The sequence below is a fragment of the Peromyscus maniculatus genome, chromosome 20, assembly GCF_049852395.1.
Source record: "Peromyscus maniculatus bairdii isolate BWxNUB_F1_BW_parent chromosome 20, HU_Pman_BW_mat_3.1, whole genome shotgun sequence".
In the NCBI taxonomy this organism is placed as follows: domain Eukaryota; kingdom Metazoa; phylum Chordata; class Mammalia; order Rodentia; family Cricetidae; genus Peromyscus; species Peromyscus maniculatus.
In genome coordinates this window covers 51,702,899-51,728,320 of record NC_134871.1, presented here as the reverse complement: position 1 = coordinate 51,728,320, position 25,422 = coordinate 51,702,899, and the positions used below count along the sequence as shown (strand labels likewise).

Genomic DNA, 25,422 nt, shown 5'->3' with positions numbered 1-25,422 from the left:
TCATTCATGGCTGATTTGATCGAGGAGCAAGGAGCACAAATAACAACAAGACCAGGCCGTTATTGTTCAAACAGCAAGGTTTAGTTGTACAACACAAAGGCTAGCAACATTTACATGACCAGTCTGAGTGTCTGTTGGCTTGTTTTCAACTGGGAAATTAAACTTGGAATATCACCAAAACAGTGGCTGGGGACCAATAGCATTTTAAAAAACGGGTCATTCCTGCATCCTCTAGGCTCGGGCCTCTTGTTCCAACAGGACTTGTAGATGAATGGCCCACAAGTCACCAGCCTTTGAGCAAGTTGTATCCGGGTGGCGATGGCAGGTGAGGCGGCCAAGGCAGGGTTCCATAAAGACACAGTGTATGGGGGGGGGGGGCAGTGGCAGCCAACATTCGCAAACGTTCATGCATCTGATGAGGGCTCGGCCCTCCGTGGAGTATTTCCCATTAGCCTAGAGCGACCACCTGTGGTCAGGCTAGTGCATTGCTCACATTAATAGGGTGGGGAATGGGAGTAGGAATGGTCAGGGCAGGTGGGAAGAGATCCCTCTTATTGCTAAATGTACAAAGGGGTGCTATTTTTCTTCCTAGAGTGTATAGCTTGTAGGTTTGGGGTGGTTTGTGTGTGTGTGTGTGTTTAATTCACTTTTTTTTTTTTTAAGTTTGGGGATAAGGAAGTCAAACCCAGCAACATCTTTCCAGGAAAACCACTTCCCAAATGGCTGGTTTGGGGGGTAAACAGATTCTCTACACATACACACACACACACATACATACACACACTGGGCCAGCCACCAGTGGTGGTGTGTTGTTGTTTTTTTAAGTGAGGCTAGCTCTCTTGCTCCCCGACATCTGTAATGAATCACCCTTATAAATACCTTTAAGCAATGAAGGAGACACCCTTGTCCCACAGGAGGGCTCACACAGATGACTTTGACAAGCAGAAAAAAATTGCTTTCTTGACCGTTTGAGGGAGCCAAGAAGAGTACTCATGCAGATGAATGGCTAGGGAGCAATCCCGGTTCCCTTAAAGATGGTTACAAGTCGCTGGCATGGGCTTGCAAGGGCAGGAGAAGCTCTCGGTGAGTTCCTTCTCTCTGCGCATGGGCGGGGGGGGGGGGGGGGGGGGCCGCTGACAGACGATGGAGCAGGGCAAGGCTGGCTGGCAGGAACTCCATTCCATTAGGAGGAGAGGAGTGGTTTGGCTACATGGAGGAAGCTACTATCCTACAGAGGCAGCTGGCCCCTCCCACCTGCTGAGGGTCTGAGCGGGGCTGTGGCGGTGGGCTGGACCAGCACAGCATTAAAAAGGGACCTGGCCCTGCAGCCATGGCAGCCGGAAGGAATGAGGGAGAAGCGGCGCTTGGAATGGCCTTCATTCAGCAGTGGGGCAGGGGGCAGCTGGTACAGGTGGAAGAACAGTGCCCAGGAGGCCTTCTCCCTGCAGGGGGAGTTGAGAACGGTTGAGGGTGTGGAGACCAGCAGCTCACAGCAGACACATAAAACAGCTTCTCTGGGGAGAGTGAGACCACAGCCGGGGGAGGGGGGTGGTGTTAGGCACCATTCTCCTACTTAGCCTGTCCAATGCCCACCATCCTTACCCCCTGATGGCTCTAGGCACCCAGTTCCATGTCACCACACGTGACAGTTCGCTGGAGTAGTCAGGGAACTCCATAACATGGCTGTCACCCTAGCCTGACAGGTGCCTACTCTGGAGTAACTGTATGGGGAAGTAGGGATGAGGAGTGAGGGCTGGATAGAGGGTAGAGCAGTCTCCAGGAGAGGCTAAGACCATAGGAGAGGGGTCACGTGATCTGATCATTCCCTCCTCTTTCATTTGGTCCACTGACTCATGGGTCTTCCATCTTTTTTGTTTTTTTCCTAGCACCTGAGTGATAAAGGACTGGGATTATAAATGCTGGCATTCAGTGAGGACCAGTTAAACACCCAGGCTGGACCAGGGAATGGGATAGTGGCTCAGACCAATTATAAACAGAATCCCTCGGTCGCTTCCCTTTCCTAAGGCCTAAACTGTTTTCCTTGAAGCAGCTTTAGAAACTACAGGAAGAAAAGCGTGTGTGCAAGGAGCAGCGGACGTGTGCATTAACTACTACAGGGCTGCTGAAAGAGGTAAGGGAAGGCTTAATGTCCGGCCACGGTGTTCCCGGGAACATCCATAGGATCAGAAGGCAGGAGAACTGGGTCAGGGGGAGAAGCCGAGAAAGACAGACAAATGAGAACGGAGAAAAATGAGTCAGGTTTCTATGAGGCGAAGCCAGCTTACCACAGAAAGAAGGCTCTAGAGAAAGGGAAACGTGTCCTAGAATGAGTCTCCAAAGCCCAGCCCCCTAAGAAATCCCATATATTTTTTCTGATATTTCAGAATTAGTTCGAAAACGTAACGTCCCCCGCTCACAAGTTGCCTCACTTGGCCAGTGTATGTGCCTCCTTGAACAGAACACTGGGGGCGGCCAGCCCAAGTTACCAAATTCCCCTGTTTGCCTAGGCTACTCCCACGGTCAGGGCAAATTTCAGTGTTCAGCTGCAGAAACTGACGTTTATATTCCCTATAGCTCTGATTTCTCTTCCAGTCTCAGTGGGTATTGTCCCATGCTTTTACTTGTGACTTTTAAAAATTATTTATTTATTTTTATCTTATGCATATGAGAGTTTGTCTCTGTGTATGTATGTATACATTATGCTCATGGCAGCTAAAAGAGGCCTTCTGATCCTCTGGAAGGGGAGTCATAAGTAGTCTTGAGCTGCCAAGTACATGCTGGGGACCGAACCTGGATCCTCTGCAAGAGTGGAAGTTGATCTTAAGCACAGAGGCATCTCTTCAGCCCCCTAGTTATAATTTTATTTCAGGGCAGCAGAAAGTCAATTTAGGAAGTAGGCTGGGTATGATTTCTAAATACAGAAACGAAGCTAATATAGATTACTCGAACAGGAAGTGAAAGGAAGAGACAGGCAGGAGAGATGGAGAATGTACGAACATATGAAGAAAGGAGGCTGGGGGAGGGGTGGAGAGCGAACTCGGGAAGAGGAGACAACCAACCAGCCTGAGATGGGAAGCGAACACAGAAAGCAGTGGTCTGTAATGGTGATGGCGCCGCTTGACAGTGACCTTGACATAGACCCAAGGGTGGAGCTCCATGTCCAGGCACTAATCCTGCAGGAACCCCCTCCACGTTCTTCTCTGCTCCCCATGACCTTTCTTTTCATTTTTCCAAGAAGTCCTAGCCTTCCTCTAGGCCACCCCAACTCACAGCGAAGGTTGTTCCGAACCCCGACACCCCACCACGGGCTAGCTCAGCCACCTGTCTGTGAAGAGTATTTGCAGCCCCAGTGTGTGGGTGGGTGGGTTAGAACTAAGAAAGAGTTTTCCTGTGGCTCACCTGCTCCCAGCATTTTAAAATAAAACCTTCCCCAGACCTCTTGCACGAGGTGTACAGCTTTGTGTTCCGAAGCACAAGAAAAAAGGAGACAGAATGGATAGTCATGGAGAAGGCAGACTAACAGAGAACTTTCCAGAAAGGGCAATGGAAATACCTCACCCCTGAGCACACACACTCAGGCACTCTCTCATACACACACACACACACACACACACACACACACACACACACACACACACGACAAAATACTCCACAAATACCAGACAGGCCTGTGGGACAGAGCTGAAAGGAAAAGGTGGCTGGAGGTGGTGTCTGGGACATGTGTGTGTTTGGAGAATGTGGGATGTGTGACAGATAACACAGAGAAGGAGTCATCATGGATTACTGTCGTGGCTCTCCTCTGTGTCCACGCTCACCGGAGGGAGGCCTCCATTGTCATTGAGCCTCTTGGCCCTGTAAGTCTCATAGTGGATGTTGTGGGTTACTTCTTTGAGGTCCTGGAGGTGAGTCCTGAAGGACAGAGTAGAAAAGAGGAGGGGATGCAATTAAGGGTCGGAAGAAGAGGAAGAGATCCACCTCTGAGGCTAACACATCTCTCTGGCAGACCAGACTCAATGACTGGGCCCCACTCCTGAGGGCCAATGACACTTCTTCAACTCTTCCTTCACTGAGACAGGGGCTAGAACTGGGCCAGAAAGCTCTGTCAGAGAGACATGGGAACCCAGGACGTGAATCTGAGCAGATGGCCCTCAGTCCCAAATAATTAAACCTGCCCCCGGGGGAGAGGGAGCCCATCTTACCTGATGACGAAGTCTCGAAGCAGGGCAAACTCACAGTGGTTGAGGTTTTCCACTATGGATAAAACAGAAGAAAATGGGTGGCTGGCTCAGTAGCGCAGGGCCCAGAAGGTAAGGCAGCTTTAAAGAGAGCATGAGGTACTGGGCGGTGGTGGCACACACCGTTAGTCCCAGCACTCTCGAGGCAGAGGCAGGCAGATCTCAGAGTTCAAGGCCAGCCTGATCCACAGAGTGAGTTCCTGGACAGCCAGGGCTATACAGAGAAACCCTGTCTTGGAAAACCAGAAAGAGAAACAGGGGGGGGGGGGGTTCTAGACAGGTTCTTCAGTGGCCTGGTTCCCTTCCTTCTTTTCTTTTCTTTTCTTTTTTTTTTTTAAACTTTTTAATCAGGTATAAGGGACACAATACTATTCTAGACACTGTAGAATGAATCTCAATATAGACTGGTTTTGTCCCACATTTTACAAAAAACTAATGCGGGAGTTTAAAAAAAAACTTGTGAAGGCCTAAGATGATTGAAACAAAGTGAAACACACAGGACCTCATACATGAACCAGCTCTCAAAGGTCACACTCTATACAAAAAGCCCAGTTAACAGAGATGGAGAGACCGCTGTCTACAAACCACACACCAAGAACTGTGGGAACAGGAGGATAAGGCAAGACTCTGGTCTTACAATGTGTATATAACATTCCCATCACTATTTCTAATTCAAGGCGAACAATGCGATAATGCTACTTTGAAAACCCCGAGGTACTGGGTGTGGTGAGCACAGGCACTCACCAGGGCAATCCCAGCATGCGGGAGGAGGGGCAGGAGGATCACATGTTCAGGGCCAGCCATGGATACAGAGGAAAAACCTGTCTCCAAAACAAAACAAAACACTGGTTAGGGGCTGGCTCAATGTTTAAGAGCCACTGGACCTGGGTTCAGTTCCCAGCCTCCACATGGCAGCTCACAACTGTCTGTAACTCCAGTTCCCGGGTACCCAACCCCCTCACACCAATGCACATAAAATAAAAAATAAATTACATATTAAAAAAAAAAAAACACTAGTTAAGGATTTAGCTCAGTGGTAGCACACTTGTTTAGCACAGTAAGGCCCTGAGTTCTATGACCAGGACCACAAAAATTATTAACAATTAAACAATTCAGTACAGTGGAGTAAATCTCATCAAAATATCCAAATCTGAAGTTCAAGTTTCACTAGCGCGGGAAAAGCACTGGGTTTACTCTCCAGCACAGCGGCTGGTGGGGGGTGGGGACGGTGTGACCTTTGCAAAGCAAAGCATTTAACTTGTCTGAGATTCGTATTCTCAAGACGGGAACACCTGGCGCGCACTCCTTACAGGGCTACCATGTTGAATGAAGGGTTGTTTTCTCGGTCTGGTTTTGTCTGTACTGTGCAGGGGATCGAACCCAGGGCCTTGCACATGCTAAGCAAGAGCTCTATCACTGAGCTGCTACTCCCCATCCCTGAATGCTGTGGGATGGTCTGTATGTCAAATTACTCTGATTGATCAATAGATAAAACACTGATTGGCCAGTGGCTAGGCAGGAAGTATAGGCGGGACTAACAGAGAGGAGAAAAGAAAGAACAGGAAGGCAGAAGGAGTCACTGCCAGCCGCTGCCAGGACAAGCAGCATGTGAAGACACCGGTAAGCCACGAGCCACGTGGCAAGGTATAGATTTATGGAAATGGATTAATTTAAGCTATAAGAACAGTTAGCAAGAAGCCTGCCACGGCCATACAGTTTGTAAGCAATATAAGTCTCTGTGTTTACTTGGTTGGGTCTGAGCGGCTCTGGGACTGGAGGGTGACAAAGATTTGTCCTGTGGGCCAGGCAGGAAAATTCTAGCTATACCTGAATGAGACCCTTGAAGTAACTTCTTGAAAACTTTCAGAATCATCAGGGCCCACCTGAGGTCACATCTATCCCTAATAAATGGTAGACTAAGACAACAGCCGAACCACCCTTTGGCACTTTGCCAGGTCACATATGAAACCCTTTCTGTGGTTTTTCGGTTTTTGGTTTTTTTCCCTCCACCCTCAGTAGTTTCTCCTCCGGGTTCTACATTCATTCGACAGGTCAAGTCATTGCCACCTGGTCACATGTTAAATGGTGCCATTGCTTCCCACCGGGGACTGGCATCCCAGACTGTAAGCTCCTTGATGGCAGCCACTGGCTGGCATCGGTATCCCAGGACGGCACTTTGACTCCGGATGCTTAAGCCGCCCTCTGGATAGCCACTTCTTCCGGAGAGGGGCCAACTCACCTTCGATGATCCCCCAGGGTGTTTTTCTGCCCAGGACCCTCTTGCCGTTCACTTGGTACTCCTTGTCACTTCCCACCACAGCGAAGGGCATGCTCTCCTGCTGGATGGCGGAGACACAAGCCAACACACATGCTCAGTCGTCCTCTTCCCCACACCGAACGTCCCAGGGCCGGACAGCCTTTCACAGCTTCCTTTGTTGCTCATTCACTGATGCTCCTGGGGGTAAGGTCAAGACTCTGCCCCTTGAAAAGGCTGAGCTGGGACTCCCTGACTACACTGTGGTCTGGCTGGTTAGCCTCAGAAAGCTGGCTTTTCTTCAACCAGAGAGCACTTTGTACGGTTCATTGTGCCTGAGCACAGTTTCATTTGATTTGGAACCGCTCTGTGAGCTAGCTAGGACAGACTCTCACAAACAGCACCCCCACCCTCCCGCCCCGGGCGCCAGCCAGACTCCGAGATGTGTTATGTATGTGGCTCCCATGGAACCCACTGGCAGATGCCCAGGTACTAAACTCTCAGGGCTCCAGGCTGCTCTGTTCTATCAGGACAAGCACCCGGATGTATCTGCCTGGTGTGTGTTATTGTCATCCGATAAACGAGTCATGTATTGCTTAAGGACAAGGAAAAGTTGTGAGAAAAGTTGATGGGGGATTGTGCCACGGGGCGAACTCATAGCATAAGAAGTGTGCAAACTAATAAGACAGCTACCGTGCGTGTCACCGGGTGATAGGACTGCAGGGAAGCACTGCGTTATGTGGCCCTTCACTGACCAAAATCTCTTCGTGCAGCACGTGAATGACGTATGTAACCCAAGGACACATACATGTAGAGCTGTTTTCGCACAGAAAGGTAATGAACATGAACTGCTTTGGCATTAAGGATGGACTTTGGGCTGAGAGCGCAGGTCAGTGATAGAGTGCTTGCCTAGCACACCGAAGGCTCTGGGTTTGATCCTGAGTACTGCCCAGTGTGTGTGTGTGTGTGTGTGTGTGTGTGTGTGTGTGTGTGTGTGTGTGTGTGTGTGTGATGCCATCCCCAGCACCACAAAAATATGAAGGCTGATGGATGTGACTCATACTTTAACATTTTAGCTTCCTGAACTATTTCCTTTTAGACATTCAAGATTTGTAGAGATCACTTTTAAAGGTGACTATCTGAGGCTGAGGAGGTGGCTCAGTGGGTAAAGATACTTGCCACCAAGTCTGATGACCTGAGTTAGATCCATAGTAGAAGGGGAAAATTAACTCCCCAAAGTTGTCCTCTGACCTCCACACATGCCACAGGCATGACCAACTTCCACTCCCTCAGCATCCCAATAAGTACATTAATGTCGTTTAAAAGTTTTTTTGTTGTTGTTTTTTAATGCTGGGCAGTGGTGGCACACCTTTAATCCCAGCACTCAGAAGACAGAGGCAGTGGATCTTTGTGAGTTCAAGGGCAACCTGGTCTACAAAAAGAGAGTTCCAGGACAGCCAGGGCTATTACACAGAGAAACCCTGTCTCAAAAAAACAAAAAACAAAAAACAAAAAAAAAAAAAAAAGGAGATTTTAAGTGATAATCTTAATCCATTTGCCTCTTTCAACTGAGTATCTATCCAACTATAAGAGATAAAAGGCTTCTGCTAGATTATTTAACTTTCTAAATGAGTCTAGAAGGGTCTTAAAACCTGAGCCGTGAGGTGAGAGATTTGTCACAGATTAGACTGGGTAGGGCAATGGGCCCAGGTTCACAGAATTGTAGCAATTTTGAATTGGGGGCAAGACCTTAGAAGGCATGGAGCCAATGGTCTCCAAACCCGGTTCCTGGTGGGGCCAGAGCCACAGAAGGCATCTTAGCACCTGCTGGGACAGCAGGGTTCTGTGCCCACGACACTCAGCCAAAGCAGTTCTGTTCTGGTGGTTTGTACACTCGAGTTCTAAGGTTTTTTGTTTGTTTAAATTTTTTAATTACATAGTGTGTGTGTGTGTGTGTGTGTGTGTGTGTGTGTGTGTGTGTGTGTGTGTTCTCTCAAGTGTGTACAGGGATCAGGGAGGAACTTTGGGGAGTCAGTTCTTTCCTTCCACCACATGGATCCTGGGGATCCAACGCATCAGGTCGTCAGCTTGGCAGCAAGAGCCTTTATGCACTGAGCAATCTCATTGGCCCTTGGTTGCTTTGTGTACAGTTCTTCTAGGGAGACAGAAAGCCTATAAGCCACTCACCAGCTTCTGTATTTTATAAAGGGAGAAACTGAGACAAACTTTGGCTAGAGCATAGATTCCCCTGGGCCCCATCCCAATGCTTTCCCTGCCTGCTGCCCCTTCTCCTAACACTGGGCTTTTGCCAGGTCCTGGGAAGGCCAGGGAGGCTTTCTATCATCATCTGGTGGTGGAAAGGACTGGGTACAGGAAGCCCTGCTGTGGGCTCACAGTCCTAGTGAGGGTCACTGTCTTCCTGCTTCCTGATCAGAAGGAGTGACAAGGGGGTGTGGTAATGGAAAAGCGAAGGAAGAGCCTGAAGGCCCGTCCCAGAGGCACTGAGGAGGCACCTACCCTGATCTTGTCATTCTCCGTCTTGTCCTCCAAATCCTCATCAAACTCCTTCTGAGGGTAGAACTCGATGCCGTTTACTTCAAGCTCTTTGCGAACCTGGAGGAGGGGCAAGGCACTACAGTGTTGAGAATCCCTAGGCCCTGGGCAACAGAAAGATCCCAAGAAAAGACACCGCCCAGCCTGAGAGGAAAGAGGAGGAGTCTGTGAGAGCAGGCTCAGGCCTCTGGGATTTCAGACAAACAGCACAGCTGAGTCCCGCCATTAAGGCCAGCTTAAGTCTCTTCCTCCAGGATTTCTTCAGTGTTCTTTTCTTTTCATCCAATAAGTACTAGTGTGGGCCGTACTTTCAAGTCTTTCTAGTAACCCTACCATTGGAGAAGTAAGATCTCGGGTTCCCAGTGATGAGTATCTGGGAGCCTTTGCAGACAAATGTGGAGGGTGGGTCAGAGGCAGCCTGGAACTGCATGGACGAACCTTTGGCCCAGGAACTTCTAGCCCTTGCCTCCTGGATGGTTAAGTGGGAGGGAGTTAGGCTGGGAAACTGGAGCGGAGTGGAAGACATGGCAGGTAGGAAATGGCTTGGACCCAGAGGAGGGGAAGGAAGCCCTAGACAGGAAAAGGGCAGAGGGGTGGCTCACCCTCTGCTTGAATTCAGACTTCTCCTCCAGGGTCATGGTGTCAGCCTTGGCAATGACAGGGATGATGTTCACCACTTTGCTGAGATGTTTCATGAACTCAAGATCAAGAGGTCGTAAGCTGTGAGCCCAGAGGAGGCGGGAATGTCAGAGCCACCAACTCAGCCACTGCCCTCCCCACAGCGTCCTTGGGGGAGCACTGGTCTGGGGATCTAGCTGAGGCCACGCAGCTGCAGCCTCTCCTCTGGCACATGTCCACCGCTTCAGCACCCGCTGCGTGTCCCCAACTCTACCCTCAACCCATCAAACCAAGCGCTCCCTTTCCTTCCTCAGTTTCCATGTAAAGCATGTCTCTCCTCAAACCCCCTCAAATCATTCCATGACACCGTTTCTGACCTAGGAATTTCTTTCTTTGGGGGACATACATGGATGGCCATGACCAACTGAACTCTTCTTAACAGCCTCACCTTGGCCCCCACGTTCCATCCTGTAGAGCCAGGCTCTAGAGGCCTGGTCTGACTCTGCAGTCGAGGGGATTCATTGAGTCCCATTGTCTGATAGTTCCCACTAACTGTGGACCAAGGTCTCAGAAAAGCTAAAACTGTTGTTTTAGCCGAGGCAGGAAAATCTCAAATTCCAAGCCAGCCTGGGCTACAAAGTACGTACAAGGCAATTTTGGACAACTAAGTGAGACCTCATTTAAAAAAACAAAAACAAAAAGAGGGGCTGGAGAGATGGCTAAGCGTTTCAGAGCACTGACTGCTCTTCCAGAGGACTCGGGTTCAATTCCCAGCACCCACATGGCAGCTCACAACTGTCTGTAACTCCAAGACCTGACACCCTCACGCAGACATACATGCAAGCAAAACAGCAATGCACATAAAATTTTTAAAAAATCAAAAATAAATAAAAAGTGAAAGAGCTGGGCATGGTGACACATGCCAGCTCTTGGGAGGCAGAGGCAGGCAGAGCTCTGAGTTCAAGGCCAGCCTGGCCTACAGAGCGAGTTCCGAGACAGCCAGGGCTACACAGAGAAACCATGTCTCAATAAATAAATAAATAAATAAATAAATAAATAAATAAATAAATAAATAAATAAATAAATAAATAAATAAATAAATATTTTTTAAAAAGTAAAAAGAGGGCTGGAGTATATAGCTCAATGTTAGAGTGCTTACCTGGCATGTGTGAGACCCTGGGTTCAATTCCCAGTACTCAGTCTTAAAAATAAAACAAAACCAACAAAAAAGCCCTCATTTTATTGAGCTCCTAGGTCTGACCCACGTTTATTATTTCACAACCTCTATCACTCAATTTTGGCTGGGAACCCCTGGATCCTTCAAAATTCAGGGTCTACCTTGCTGTGTGTCATCCTCTCAAAAACTTAAGTTCTGACCCTACAGAGGGGCTTAGAGAGACACACCATCCTGTGGGAAGGTGGCTAGAAACACCACTGAGACCCCTGACCCCTGCCTGTTCCCACATTGCTCATCATGGGGCCCATCTGTTACTTACAAACTAAGTTCGCAGCACAGCCTTCATCTCTGGATGTCTGGCTCCTCCTGCTGGAATGGCCCCTGTCTAGATACCTACAACTAAGTTCCACATCTTGCCTAGATGCCAGCCCCCAGTCCAGCAGCCCTGATTCTCCCTGTGTTACCTTTCTTGCCTCCCCCACACCCCAAGCCTTGTCCAAAGCAAGTATCTGTTGAACAAATGAGGTACTGTCTGCTCAAGTTCTCTTTGCTGGTATAGTTAGGCTGTTCTGGGTACCAGTAAACAGTATGGGGGGCGGTGATGTGCTGGGTACCAGTAAACAGTACTGGGGGGCGGTGATGTGCTGGGTACCAGTAAACAGTATGGGGGGCGGTGATGTTCTAGGTACCAGTAAACAGTACCAGGGCCGGGGAGTGATGGTCAGCTTTACTCTTTCTTATGGAAAGCCTGGGGAACCCTAAGGTCACAGGGCTTTGACCTTCCAGCCATCTGACCCTCCCCAGCTAAGTCCAGGTAAGGATTCTCCAATCCTTGGCACAAACGACACAAACCGGAGCCAGGCCCGGTCGTAGGGGTGGGTCTGGTACGTACGAGTGTCCTGTGGGGGAGATGAAATAGAGGCAGCAGTGGACGCGGGTGTCGGGGATGCGCTTCTTCCTGGCGATGTTCACCTCTTCCTTCAGGAACTTCTCATACTGCTCATTGATGTATTTCTCAATGGGCTCCCAGCTGAGGGGTTGTGGGGAGACATGGATGGGATACATCAAGAGGACAGACTCAGGAGGGCCTCTCAGGCCCAGTCAGGTCCCAATCCCCTCACACCCATTTCACATCCCAGCCTCCCTTCTCTCCCCGATGACGGGTTCGCCCTCAGCCTCCCTGTGGATGGCTTTCCATGGATGGTTAGCACGGGTAGACTTCACCCAGGGGACCCAATCCAGTATGCAGGTCATTCTCAACGGGAACGAATCTGCACTGTGTCTTCCTAGCGGAGTATTTAGGAACAAGATCTCAGAGGCAGGCACACACCAGTTTTCATTGTTGATCTGGTCCCCGAAGCCTGGTGTGTCGATGACTGTCAGCTTCATTTTGACACCACCTTCTTCTATCACTGGAGAGAACAGAAAGAGCGCCACATAGGTCAATCCTACAGTTGACCCCAGGGGCCCTGCAGCCTGCTGGCCAGGAGCACCCATACTCTTAGAAGCAGCTAATAAATTAGCCAAGCCGTGGCCATCTCCCACTGAGCACTTTTACGAAGGCTCCTCCCTACACCTAGAAGACAGTGTCCTACTTCTTCCGTGTCTACTTCTGCCTGAATCCTGAGTTTTATCACCCAGTTCAAGACCCACCTCTCAGTTCTGCACACACACTCCCCCCCACTCCCACCTCACTATCTAGGCCTAGCAACGCACGGAGTTTGCACAATTTGGGGCTCACTTCCACTCTGTGCTTCCCTTTCACATCTTATTCCCCAGAGGCCCCCTTTCTCTTACTTGGCATCAGGGCCCCTCCAAAGGATGCCCACAGAGGATGCTGGCCTAGTCCTCACCATGCCCGATCGCTTTGATCTCTACAGTTTTAGGGATCTTCTCCTCCCGGTTCCAGCTGGAGGCCTTTCGGCTCACTTGGGACTTGAAGAGTGTGTTGACCAGCGTTGACTTGCCCAGTCCACTCTGGCCTGCAGCAAGGGAGGAGGAGACGGAGAAAGGGAGACAGGCCGCACATCTACCTCCTGAGCCGCAGAGCCCTCCTGTGAGCTTACAGGGCTCCGGAACTGTGATCCAAGCCCTATTTGAACACCCCTTGGGGATGAGCATTAGGTAGGAATGTCCAATGGAAAGGACCCTTGAGAAATGGCAGTTGGAGTCCATGTTCCTTCATGGACCCCAGGACCATTGGGAGAAGGTACAACTTGTACATTTGTGGTGTGTGTGAGATGCAGTTTTCTGATTTGGTCTGGCTTGTGTTTTTGTTCAGCTTAGCTTTTCCGTCTTTAATAACACTTAAAGTGAGAACAGGATTACTTTGTATGCAGATCCTGCCTCACGGTGCCCGAGCACTTCCCCATCTGTTAGTAAACTTGGTCTTTTTACTTTTTACTTTTGGTGCTGGGGACTGAAAACCAGGGCATTGTACTTCATTATCAGGCTCTTTAACACAGAACTAAATGCCCACCCCCACCCCCAAAATCACTCTTTGTATCACCCCTGTGCCTCTCACAGCAGAGCTACCTACCTCCCCTTGTTAAGATGTAACACGTGTGAGGGACACACAGATCAGGGCTCACATCCCAAGAACCATGCTTCATTTTTTTTTACGCTATTCATTCTGTGTATGTATATGTGTTATATGCTCATGTTATCTGTGTGTGCATGTGTGTATGTGTGTGGTATATGTGATGTGTGCATCTGTATATATGTGACGTGTGTATTATGTGGGATGTATGTATATGTGGTGTTTTCACTGCTTGCGGCTTGTCATGCTATCCCCTTAGGCCATCGTCTCTTTACAGATGGGTAAGGAAGGAGGGAACTGGCAGAGACCGGGAATGGTGAGGAGAAGCATTTTCTCATCCCACCTGAGGAACTGGCAGAAGCCACTGAAATCGTTATGTTAAGAAGGCTCTGCAGGAAAGAACATGCAAGTCGAGAGCTTCTCTGTGTGCGTGAGTAGAATGTAGATGGGGATTGCTAAGAGTTGCATTGGAGCAGTTCCCAGCCAGGATAGAAGTCTAAATTTATCCCGAGGTTAAAAGAGTTATGGAATGAGCATGGATGGCCCAATGAGTTCGGCATGCTGGGGAAGCCATTGAGTAGCTAGTGGACAATGAGTTGGAGAGGAAAGGAGATCGAGAGCCAGGAGGGTCAATGGCACCCCAGCTGGCACAGCCATAAGTGTCCATGAACCATCTACCATCTACTTCTGCTTTTTGTTTTGTTTTGTTTAGGGTTTTTTGTTGTTGTTGGTTTGGTTTGGTTTGGTTTTTGTTTTTTTCAAGACAAGGTTTCTCTATGCAACAGTCCTGGCTGTCCTAGAACTCACTCTATGAACCAGGCTGGCCACAAACTCACTGGGATCCACCTGCCTCTGCCTCCCAAGTGCTGGGACTAAAGGTGTGTGCCACCACCACCCAGCTTAAGAACTTCCGGTTCTTAAGCTAAGACTTTGGTACCAGAAAGTTAAAACATCCATGTCACCGAGCACACTGTCAGCTCAGCTGGTGTATTTGGAGCAAAACATCTGTGAATGAGTCTACCCTGGCCGAGGGTCTTACCCTTCTGCAGATCAGCACTGAGTCTGGCAGCTGCCGCTACCCAGGTGGGCTGGCCTAGGGTAGCGGTGTGGGGTGGGCAGAAGCTGACAGGCCTAGGAGATCTTTACAAGGTTAAAGGGACAGGGCTTGTTGATTAGATGGGGGAAGGAGGAGAGAGGAGGCTGCCTCACTCCATTTCCACACCCAGTGAACAACTCAGATGAGGCCAATGTCCCTTCCTGCTACATACTGTGACTCACGGATGCTACTCAGTGACTAAGACCCTGGAAAATCTTGAAGCTTTAAGGTGTGAACAATTAGACCATCTTTCACACCAGTCCTCTCACAGCTCTTGGAGATGGGAGAGGGCTGACGATGCCCATTCCACAAACCTAAAAGCCAGCTCAGAGTGATGACTTGGCCGCCTGTCTACATTCAGCTAGTGGCCAAGCCAGGCTGGCCATCCACCCAAATCTCTCCCATCCTTGAATCAGCCGGTTAGGAGGAAGGAAGCAGACCTTCGTGATCAGCATGATGAAATCCTCCCTCTTAGAAAGAGCTCACCCTAGAGAAGCCAGGTCATTCGGGGGAAAGAAATGGGATCCTTGGCGCTGCCCACCACTAGGCCTTCAGTGACCCCATGGCTTTCCATACCAACGACCATGATGTTGAAGTCAAAACCAGTCTTCATGGTTTTCTTGCGCATCTGTTCGATGATGGTGTCGATGCCGATGTAGCCTAGCAGGTTAGAGTTGATGCCGACCGGCTTCATGGGCACCGCCGGCTTAGGCCTGGGCTCAGGTACCAGCTCTGACATAGCTGCGTCCGTCCTGGCCTCTGGGAGCCCTGAAAAGCCAAGGTGGGAGGAATAGGCAGGGTGAGTGGCAGGAAAGCAGGGTTTTCGTGAAAGGCACCATAGTATTTGATACGGAGCCTTGGAGTTGGGACTGGAAGAGACCATAATATCATCCAGCCTGGGTCCTGAACTGTGTAGATGAAAAGCCCACTGATGCCCTGTGGGTGGGTGGGTGGGTGGGGGACTTGCCCAAGAACACTGTTTTAGGTCAGTTGCAAAACCTGTACCAGTACCAGGTTCTCCAGTTTGTTTATTATGTAAAGATCTACTTGTTTTTATCTTATGTGTATAAGTGTTTGCCTGAATGTAAGTATATGCACCATGTGTATTCAGTGTCCACAGAAGCCAGAAGAGGACACTGGATCATGCTAGAACTGGATTTACAAACCGCTGTGAGCCGCCATGCAAGTACTGGGGATCAAAGCCAGGTCCTCTACGAGAGCAGTAATCGTTCTTAACCACTGAGCCATCCCTCTAGCCCCAGCTGGGTTCTCCAGTTGCTGCTGGACACTTTCAAACACATCGCTGCTCCAAAGTACTGCATCTGCATATGCGATCCAGGGCCTCCTTCACCTTAGCTCTGCTGCTACCTGGATAACTATTGCAGCGGGGCTATCTTGTGTCTGCAGGATGGTTAATAGCACCCACCGTCTCTGCTAGTTTCCAGAAGGACCTCTCAGATGCAAGCACCAGAAGTCTCTCTACGGAGTACCAAATGTTTCTTGGCGGGGGCAACTCCACCTCAAAGGAGCACTGGTCTATCAAATGTCTCAGTTATTCAGACCTGCATCTTGCCTTGCCAAGTAAGGAACAAGGAAGCTCTAGGGTTCTAGGTCTACTGTTGATCAACTGTCAGTGGCCTCGGTTACTTGGTCTTTCGGAAGCAATCAGAATTGCCTTTCTTTGCAGAGCAAGCATGCCTCCACCCCCCGGCCCAGCCTCCCCTGTGCCGTGAGTTTCAAAGCTGGTGTGCCACAGAGGGTCTCCCAACACCTCCCGTGTGTGAAGCTTTGAGCCTGGGGAGCCAGCAAGGAAGGAATGATACCCGGTCCAGGACTCTTGCTCGCCTAAGATGGCGCTTTCATACTAGTAAGCAGCAGAAGGGGGAGGCTGAGGAAACAGCCCCCCCAAAGAAGGTCAAAGGTCCCCTTGGCAGACCAGGGGCATGTTCACACACAGGAGAGATGTGGCAGGTCACTGTCCAGCAGGGTACGTTCTAGGAGAGATCAACTTCATTTCCCTGTCTGGAAAATGGGTGTGGGGGTGAAGTGAAAAAGATCTCGGCGTGGCCGGGCGGCGATGGCGGCGCATGGCTTTAATCCCAGCACTCCAGAGGCAGAGCCAGGCGAATCTCCATGAGTTCAGGGCTAGCCTGGCCTACAGAGCGAGATCCAGGACAGGCACCAAAACTACACAGAGAAACCCTGTCTCGGGGGAAAAATAAAAGATCTCGGCTCTGCTATGTGTCAGCTAGTCCTTGCCCAGGCCACTTCCCTTCTCCGAGTCTGCTTCTTCCTCTGTACAATAGTAGGATCATGACTAAGGCTGTGGTGAGCATCACATGAGCTATGATGCTTATAAGCCCAGAGTCCAGCCTCACAGACCCATGCTCTCTTGCCCTTGCCTTTGTCTCCCCCACTCCCCCCACCCAGACAGGGTTTCACTGCATAGCCCCGACTGTCCTGGAACTCACTTGGTAGCCCAGGCTGGCCTCAAACTCACAGAGATCCGCCTGCCTCTGCCTCCCAAATGCTGGGATTAAAGGCGTGCGCCGCCACCACCGCCCAGCTACCTTTCACCTTTTCAAGTTCAGCTTTCTGGAGGGGGATTGAACCTGAGCACATGAAAGTATCTCTGAAGCGGAGGGTGCCCCGGTTCCTAATTTCACAAGCATATTCTTTACCGCCGTGCTCTCCGGGAGCCGTGCCGTTTTTAAAACCCTACGGTCCACGGTTACCACCCTGCGTCTCAGCCTTGTGAGGAGGGTTGATGGAACAGCAGATGGGCAGGAGGAAGTGGGAACATGTCTCCCTCCCCATTCCCAAGCCCAGCCAGGAGTCTGCTTCTGTTCCCCCACCACCTGGTCCTTCCCCTGGTCCTGGCAAGATGTTCTTTCCTGATGGAAAACTTTCCCGTGTTCCCCCTCAGGCACAGTTAAACCCAACAAAGCCTCAACACCTCCCCAGAGCCTGGCTCTGCTCCCTCTTGCTTCCCAGGAAGCTGCTGCCAACCCAAGTGGCTCCCGAGGGCAGCAGGATTGGCTCAGCCCCGTGACAGCTGACTCTGAACAGGCCGAGTCCGCTCCTCCACTCCACACACGGTCCACGTCCCCCTTGAGCACATCTGCCCTGGGAGCCAGTGCCCCGCTTCTCCTTCCTGCTGTTCTCACAGCCCGGCCCTTTTGGTTTCCTGCGTGCCCTGCCAGGCACATTTGGTACCCACAGCCTGTGTTGGGACATAAGCCACCTGGGCGGCAGGCGAAGGGACTTGTATATGCGGAGGCTGCAAATACTTATAAAGCATGTGTCCTCACCGTGGCCCACTCGGCTCTGTCTGTCCGACCCTGATGGAAGGAGGGAGCTGACCGGATGCCCACACAACTCCTAGAGTCTCTGGCTGGCCTGATGTAAGCCCAGGGAATGAGCGGCTCTCACTTGCATTCTCCCAAGAAGCCGTGTTAGCATCCATGATGAGGAAGGTACAGGGCACCTACTAGCAAGTCAGCCTCCTCCCGACCACATGCCAGTCACATGCCAGTCACAGGCTAACGGCCGCCACTGATCAAGCACCACAAATACCATAGACGTCACTGTGCCACAAGCTTTGCTGGAACACCTTGTACCCCCTCCTCAAGACCCCAGCTAAGTCACTTCCCAACTGATATGGATCCCGCGCCCTGTGTGCTGCCTCAGTGCCCTGCAGGTTCTACAGTACTTAGCATATCCATTCACTCCAGGTCATTCTAGACGCTGCCCATGGAAGCCTAACTAAACCAAGGGCTGCCTTACATGCCCAGGATATATTTGTATCCAAGACAAGGTCACTGCCCCCTGAGGACCCACTGTGGGTGAAGGTGCCTAACAAGTACACCAGGACCTCCAGGGTCCAGAGCAAATGCTGCTCTGGAGTTGGCCTCTGTGGCTCCACGCTCTTCTCCCCCCGAACCCCCCCAGGTCCCACCAGGCCATCCTTGGATGGGCAGCTGATACAGGCATGAGTCCTGGCTAGGTGACTCCTAAGAGAGGGGAATGTCCCTGCCTTCCTAAGTCATACAAAACATGTACTAAAGTCATACAAAAACATGAATGTAAATGACCTGTCACTGATGCTGCTTTCCAGCCCTCTTGGAGGTCGGAGCCATGCTTTATCGTTCTCTGTGCTCAGTGCACCCTAGCATATCATAGATACTCAGCGATGAATGAACAGATGGTGAATGAATGAATGAAAGCCCCACAAGGCAGGAGTCCCTGCAGACAACACTGCTTCCTGTCCAGAGCACCGGGACCCCACCCCCCACCTACAAATAGCTGTTGTGTGAGCCATGGTCAAGGTAGATAGGTACACCTACCTATAGAGACCTCCTCCATCCCCTGCATCCGAGATTGGCCTGGGGGCTTCCCAAGAGTGGGGAAAGAGTTCATAACTGCTCACAGCAGAATGCAGCTAGACGGCCCTTGGGGCCCCCTCCTAAGCTCCCAGCTCTCCTAGAGAGGGTTGCATCTGTCTGCAGCACCCCCTGCCAGGTACCACCTGCCACATCAGTGCTCCAGGAAGAGAGACAGTCCACCTGACTCAGCTCTGGCCCCACAGCACGGCCCACTCCATCCCTAAGGCAAGCAAGGATGTCATGCTTTCTCCTACAGGAAAATGAATGGCTTTGTCTTTGTCTGGTCCAGAGACCCCACCCCTCTGTTGGAAAGGTAGCAATAGAAGAAGGGGACCTTTCTAGAATGATACCTGCCTGCCTGCTTAGCTTAATGCTAGGCTATCTCTTCCTTCCCAAGCTGAGGGGGTCTCCTCCGACCCCTTGGTAACCAGCAGCTTTAAAAACCCCACCCCCACCGCAGACAGAGCCAATTCTAGTTCATCCCAGCTCCAGCCTCGGGCAGCCCAAAAAAAAAAAAAAAAAAAAAAAAAAAAAAAAAAAAAAAAGGAAACAAGTCCTTCCCCATTAAAAGAAGCAAAGGGCCCTGGGACACCCCCCTCCCCCCATTCTAGTCAGGAAGCCAATGAGTTCCCTTGGAGACCACCAGCTGGTGCTTGTCTCTGCGCTTGGTCTCTATGTGGGGGAAGGGGACTGTCAGCGTACCGGTCTCTTACTGGTTGTAGGTGGTCTGGTACCCATGCTTGGAGTACATGCTGTGCATGTGTGTGCGTGTCCTGGTGTGCTCCAGCGGGGGCTTCCCCTAAGCATCTGGGTCTCCTCCATACCTCCCCAGGCTCCTGTGTATGCCTTTTCCCGAGACTATGCTTCCAAGTGTGTGCCACCTGGTGTGCGTGTGTCCATGCACATGTCACTGCACGTGGGGTCTTCAGCACAGCAAACCCTCCCTTTGGTAGCGCTTGGGGCCGTAGCCTCCTCCCGGCCGGTGCCAGGCGCCCAAGCGACAGCCCTACCTTTGGACATGAATCCTCCTTTGTCTCGGGTCCTCCGGGAGATGCTCAGGGCGCGGGGCTGCAAGGCTGAGCCGGGCGCGGGCTCCCTCTGGGCCAAGCGGCCCCTGCAGCCGGGCCTCGCCCCTCGGCGCCGTCCGCCTACCCGCCCGACCCGCCACCCGGCCGCGCCGCCCCTGCGCCCCGCGCCCGCCCGGGACCTCGCCTCCGCTCGCTCGGCGCCGAGCCGCCCCTGCCCGCGCGCACCGAGGCTGCCGCTGCCACCGGCACCACGTGACCCGCGCGCTCGCCGGCCCCGCCGAGGGCCCCTCCCCTTCCCGCGGCTCCCGCGCCAGCACGCAGGAGCAGGTACGGGAGCTCGCGTTGCCCCGCCGGGGAAGGTGCCTGCATCGCAATACCTGTCTCTCTCCCTAGAATCTGTCCCCAGCTCCCTACCAGGTCTGGGGCGCAGGAGATCGGTGGCAGCTGCCGGTGACCGTGCGCGTGCGTGAGTCACGCGGTGATTGGAATATTGCGCTGGCTCACCGCGGTTCTGCCCAGGCGCGGTTGCTGACAGATAGAGCTCCGAATCAGAGAACCGGGTTCCAGGCCCAGCTCCCAGCCTGGATCCTGAACCCCTATAACCTTGAACTACTCGGGAACTTCCCTAAGCCTCCTTTACCCACCCGAAAAGTCTTGGATGCGTTGACGATGGCTTTTGGTCGACCCTGGGAGCACAGGGCTGAGGATGACCAAACCTTGACCTTAAAGGTTTGGGGTCTAGCAGAAATCCGAAAGCTGGTTCACTCAGGTGCTATGGAGTGCAAGCAAACAGGCACCCACGGAGATAATGGAAGATTTGGAGCAGGTGAGGGCCAACGTGAAAAAGCAAATGGTGATGAGAAAAGGGAATAAAAGGGCATTCTCCGGGGAAAGGCAACGGGGCCTGCGAAGCCCAGAGGAGACAGAGCAGTGCAGTGGATAACTCCGAACGCTGACCTGGGCTGAGGCAGGAAAGATAACGGACAAAGATTGCCCCCAGCTAAGAGAGTGGAGAGGCAGGCTGAGCAGCGAGCTTTAGAGGTGGTAACAGTGAGACTTTAAAACTCTGCCACCAAATGGCTGAGTCTCTGTGGCAGCTTTGTGAGGACGGGAGAAGCAGGAGGGTACAAAGCTGTGACAGCTGCGGGGTGTGGTGGCACACGTCTTTAATCCCCGCACTCAGGAGGCAGGGGCAGAGCCAGCTGGATCACTGTAGGCTTGAGGTCAGCCTGGTCTACGTAGTTAGTTCCAGGACAGCCAGGGCTACATAGATACATTGTCTCAAAAGAAAAAAAAAAGTGTTGACAGCCACATGGTCAAGTACAGAGGAGGCACATAAATCAGATTGAGAAAAGACAGAATAGGATGGAGACAGAAATTGAGGAAGGCAGGTTACCTGGGGATCTAATCACTGGATCAAAGGTGGGTGGTGCCTGCAGCTGAGAGAGGGAGATGGGGGAGGGCAGCAGCTGTTTCTAGAACAGTGGTTCTCAACCTTCCTAATGCTGCAACCCTTTAATACAATCCCTCATGTCATGATGACCCTCAACCATAAAATTATTTCGTTGCTACTTCATAACTGTAATTTTACTACTGTTATGAATCGTAAAGTAAATATCTGATATGCAGGATATCTGATATGCAACCCCTATGGGGGTTGAGAACCACTGTTCTAGAAGAAAGGGTCTCCCTGCCTCTAGACATGTCCCGGAGATACCCAGACGGAGGAGTCCAGCGGATGTAGCTGTCTGTATTTCAGAAGAGAGCTGAGCTGAAGATGGAGAGCCAGGGTCAGACGGCAAAGTCTAAGGACTCGGCTGTGTGCCTAGTGGGACCAGAAAGGCTTTGTCAAGCCCAGGACCCAGTTCAAGCGCTGGACTGGGTACTTTCCAAGCCTTCTTCCTGACCCAGACCCTGAGCTTTGGGAATGTTGAGAAGGAGATTGCTCCAAGTTGGCCAGGTCTGGTTTCCAATCGATGTTCTGCCACCACTTAACTCTGGTGTGACTTCGGTATGCCACAAACCTCTCCGAGACATTCATGGTATTTCTAGCCCTTGTGCTGACCTGTTTATAGATCTGTGTGTAGGATGCGCGCACACACACACACACACACACACACACACACACACACACCTTCAACTTTAAAGAACTGTAACCAAGAAAGACTTCCAGGTAAGACTGGCCTTGAACTACTTATCCCCTGCCTTTATCTCCCAATCAACGATGGACCTTTTAAATCGCAGATCTCCTACAAAGCTATTTGTGAATTGATTGAGGGCTCCCTGAGGTCATTATCTCCCACCCACAGAAGCTCTGGGATGTCAGACTGCTGACAGAGAAGTTACAGCAGACTGAAGAGCTTGTCTGTGTTTGGCGAGGTTAGACTTGGTGTTCGTTTGGTTTTGTCTTTGGTTTTTTGAGACAGGGTTTCTCTGTGTAGCCCTGGCTGTCCTGGAGCTGGCTCTGTAGCCCAGGCTGGCCTCGAACTCAGACTTCCCTTAAGGCTGGGCTCACCCAATTATGCTGCCTTTTCAGAGAACTAAGAAACAAGCATAGGTCATGGTCAAGAGAGGGCTCAATGTAACTGCTTCTCCACAGCTTACGCTGTAAACCTTCCTTCTGGTATCTTCCCTCAGCCTGACCTCCGGGAGCTTAGCTCAGGGGACACAATCCTCTTCAGACCCTCAACCCTTGTCTCCTTTTCGGCCACCCATTCGATTCTGACCCTAGAGTCTCTGCTCTCTTTCTCAACCTGTCGAGACTGTTGGATCCCTGCTCCCCCAGCCATGGTACTTCACCAAGTTCTTACCTTTGGGTTCTCTGGCCAGCTTCAGCGAGGTAGGTTTGGTGGCACTGTCTGTGGCAGCATCCACAGTGGCATGGTCCTGGCCTGGGTCTGTGCTTCTGCTTGGCATTAGAAAACAGCTTGCCGCGTCTGAGATGGTCAGGTGATTGGTCTCACCAGCGGCTGGCAGTGGATAGACCAGCACAACTGAATTCATGGCTATACCCAGTCCGCTTGTGTCCAGCACAGAAGAATCTGTAGTTGTATCCAGCTCGGCTAGATCGGCTCCAGCCAAAGCCGTGGCTGTGTCCATCCTGGTCATGCTCAAATCAACCTGATCTGGTATTTCCAAAGCCATGGTCTTGCCCGCCGCCGCCGCCGTCCCAACCATGACATTTTCCAGCTTGTCGGAGTCTGCAGTCACCAGCTTCAGAACTTGGCTTGGCTTGGTTGTCTCTGCTCCAGCTAAATTCATGGCTGTGCCTAGTTTGGCTGGGCCTGTTATCACCGAATCTGTGGCTTTTCCTGCCTTGGATGCTATAGGTAAGTCAATGGTCATGCCCATCTTGGCACCCAGAATAGGAAGCTCAGTGTCTCTGACCATTCTAGGCGGGTTTGGTGTGGACATATTCATAGCCAGCTCAGGTCTGTTGATGGCCATGGTGCCTAAATTTCTGGCTATATCTAGTTTTGTGCCCACAGCAGACAAATTTGTAGGAGTAGCAACCCTTTGGAGGTACGCTCGGGATCTGGGAATACTCCTGGGCTTGGATTTGCCTCTTCCTGGAGAGGTTCTGGTTTGGACTTGACCCACAGGGCCTGAACTCTGAGTAAACTGAGATTGGAAAGGTAAAGCCAGACATGAAGACACCAGTGGCTTATCCCCTGAGGGTGTCCTGTTGGATTTGGTAAGATCTGGGTTCCCATGGCCTTCAGAGGAGGTCCTGACCTCTGACATTTGAGCCATGGGTGGTGATCTTGAAGTGAACAGCCTCCCTTCTCCTTGGGTGACAGCCTCCTTGCCCAAATTGGGCAACTCTTCCCAATGAGAAAGTGGGGCATCCAGGGGCCGTGTGGGGACGTTCTGGCGAATCGTTAAAGAAATAGAGCTGAGTTTCCTGGGCATAAAACTATTGGGAGGCAGGGAGTTTAGGGGCCCTAGGGTGCCCCGTTGGGACATACTCCAGGCCCTGGATCTAAAGCTTGGCTGGCTGGCAGTCTGTAGGACACCGCTTTGGGGGAAGGCATCCAAATGGACAGTCTTCTTGATGGCAGGGATGAGAGGGGACACGTCTCCAGTGAGCTTTTGGTGGGTATGGCGCCCCAGCATGTGGCTTCGAGAGAAAGAAGTTCTGGAGCCTGAAGCTCTGCGCGGCTGCATCTCTGGAGGAGGTGGCGCAAAATCGTGGTCCATCCAGGCTGTTCGGCTTTCCCTGAGGCCATCACAAGAAAGGAGAGCAAACAAGGATGAGGTCTCAACTCTTCCCCCTCCCAACCAGCAGATGGCACTGCCAGCCCGAAGGGACCTCATTTGGAGACTTGTTGAGTCCTTAGTAGAGTGTGTGTTTCCTACAGCCCGACGGCTTCCAGCTGCTAGAGACTGACACACGCCTCATACACCTGCCCCTGCAGCAGCCCAATATAGGCCCTGCTGATGAGCAACTTGCCCCTGACGTGAAAGAACCCAGGGTGGGGTTCAGCTCTTTCTTTTCTTGGGTCTGAGTGTGGCTGCTCTCCCCGGACAGCTCTGTGGAGGTTGCATACCTATGCAGGGACTCTGGAGGAGGACAGTCGGTCTCTCTTCCAGAAGCCACCCACAGCGGCCAAAACAAGGATCCAGGTGTCTGGGTCAGAGGCCTTGGAATGGCCAAATGGCCTCAGAGCAGAGTCTGAATCAGGGGATTCTGCTCCAACCAGGAAAGAACCTCTGAGCTGGGCTCATGGTGGGGAGATATCTGGGGGAAGCCTGGGTCAGCTTGGGTGCATTGGGCAACTCCTAAGTATAGCCCAAAAGTGAGAAAATAAAGCCTCCTTTTGAAAATCCAACACAGGGCTCCCAGGCTGTGCCTGACGCGGTGGAGATAAGGCTGAAAGTTAGCAGGGGCCAGACCAGGCTGCAAAGTTGTTCAGGTCCTGCAAGTTAACCTGGGCCCATCTGTTGTTAGGAACAGCCATTCGAAGGCAGGCTGAAAGAGGCATTGTTGGAAATGGGATTGAGAGTAGGCGGTCTGTGGGGTGGGACTAAAGGGCTCTGTGGCTGTGAGATGGGCCAGGGATGGGATTGGAGAAGGCTGCTGGGGGCAAGGAGATGAGAGAGAAGAGGGTACCCAGGGGGATGCTCCAGTGCTGCCAGGTAGTCTGGATAGATGAACCACATTCCCCAAGGAGGTCTCCAGGGTTCCCCAGGGGCTGGCTGGTGGCCTCTCTGAGCGGCACATAACTCAGCCTCTGGGGCAAAGTTATTTCCGTTACTATTAACACCACAGGCTAGACAGGCTGCACCTTAAGGGACAACCTCAGCCCTCATCTCTAGCCATGCATTTGTATCCAGACGGTCCAGCCTTTGCTCCTTCTCCATCTGGCACATCCTCGCAGCTCCTGACCTCTTCTTGCCCACTGTTCACACCACACGCACTTGGGTGCACCATGTTCACACTGCACTTAGCCACAAGCCCAAGGACAGGAACTTCTGAGGTCGCCTTGTTCTTATGCCACCAGATCCCTACCTCCTCACTGAGCCCCATGTGCCAT

At 51.6% G+C, this 25,422-nt stretch overlaps 1 protein-coding gene across 12 annotated transcripts in view; it reads right to left on the bottom strand.

The window, feature by feature from the left end:
* Positions 1–59: 59 nt before the first annotated feature.
* Positions 60–25,422, bottom strand: part of Septin3 (septin 3) — a 31,736-nt gene continuing 6,373 nt past the window's right edge. For 3 of the 12 annotated variants that reach the window (XM_076556410.1, XM_076556412.1, XM_076556413.1), the window contains 11 exons: positions 22,696–24,104; positions 15,049–15,240; positions 12,691–12,819; positions 12,168–12,249; positions 11,730–11,867; positions 9,645–9,762; positions 9,007–9,102; positions 6,475–6,574; positions 4,200–4,251; positions 3,816–3,909; positions 60–2,799 (listed from right to left, as the gene is read on the bottom strand). In XM_076556410.1, the coding sequence (XP_076412525.1) occupies positions 2,713–2,799; positions 3,816–3,909; positions 4,200–4,251; positions 6,475–6,574; positions 9,007–9,102; positions 9,645–9,762; positions 11,730–11,867; positions 12,168–12,249; positions 12,691–12,819; positions 15,049–15,240; positions 22,696–24,085 (2,478 nt within the window). In that variant the 5' untranslated portion in view covers positions 24,086–24,104 and the 3' untranslated portion in view covers positions 60–2,712. Of the gene's footprint in view, positions 3,910–4,199; positions 4,252–6,474; positions 6,575–9,006; positions 9,103–9,644; positions 9,763–11,729; positions 11,868–12,167; positions 12,250–12,690; positions 12,820–15,048; positions 15,241–19,867; positions 19,997–22,695; positions 24,105–25,422 lie in introns of those variants that run through there. The other 9 variants (XM_076556411.1, XM_076556414.1, XM_076556415.1 and 6 more) reach the window with 6 other exon arrangements.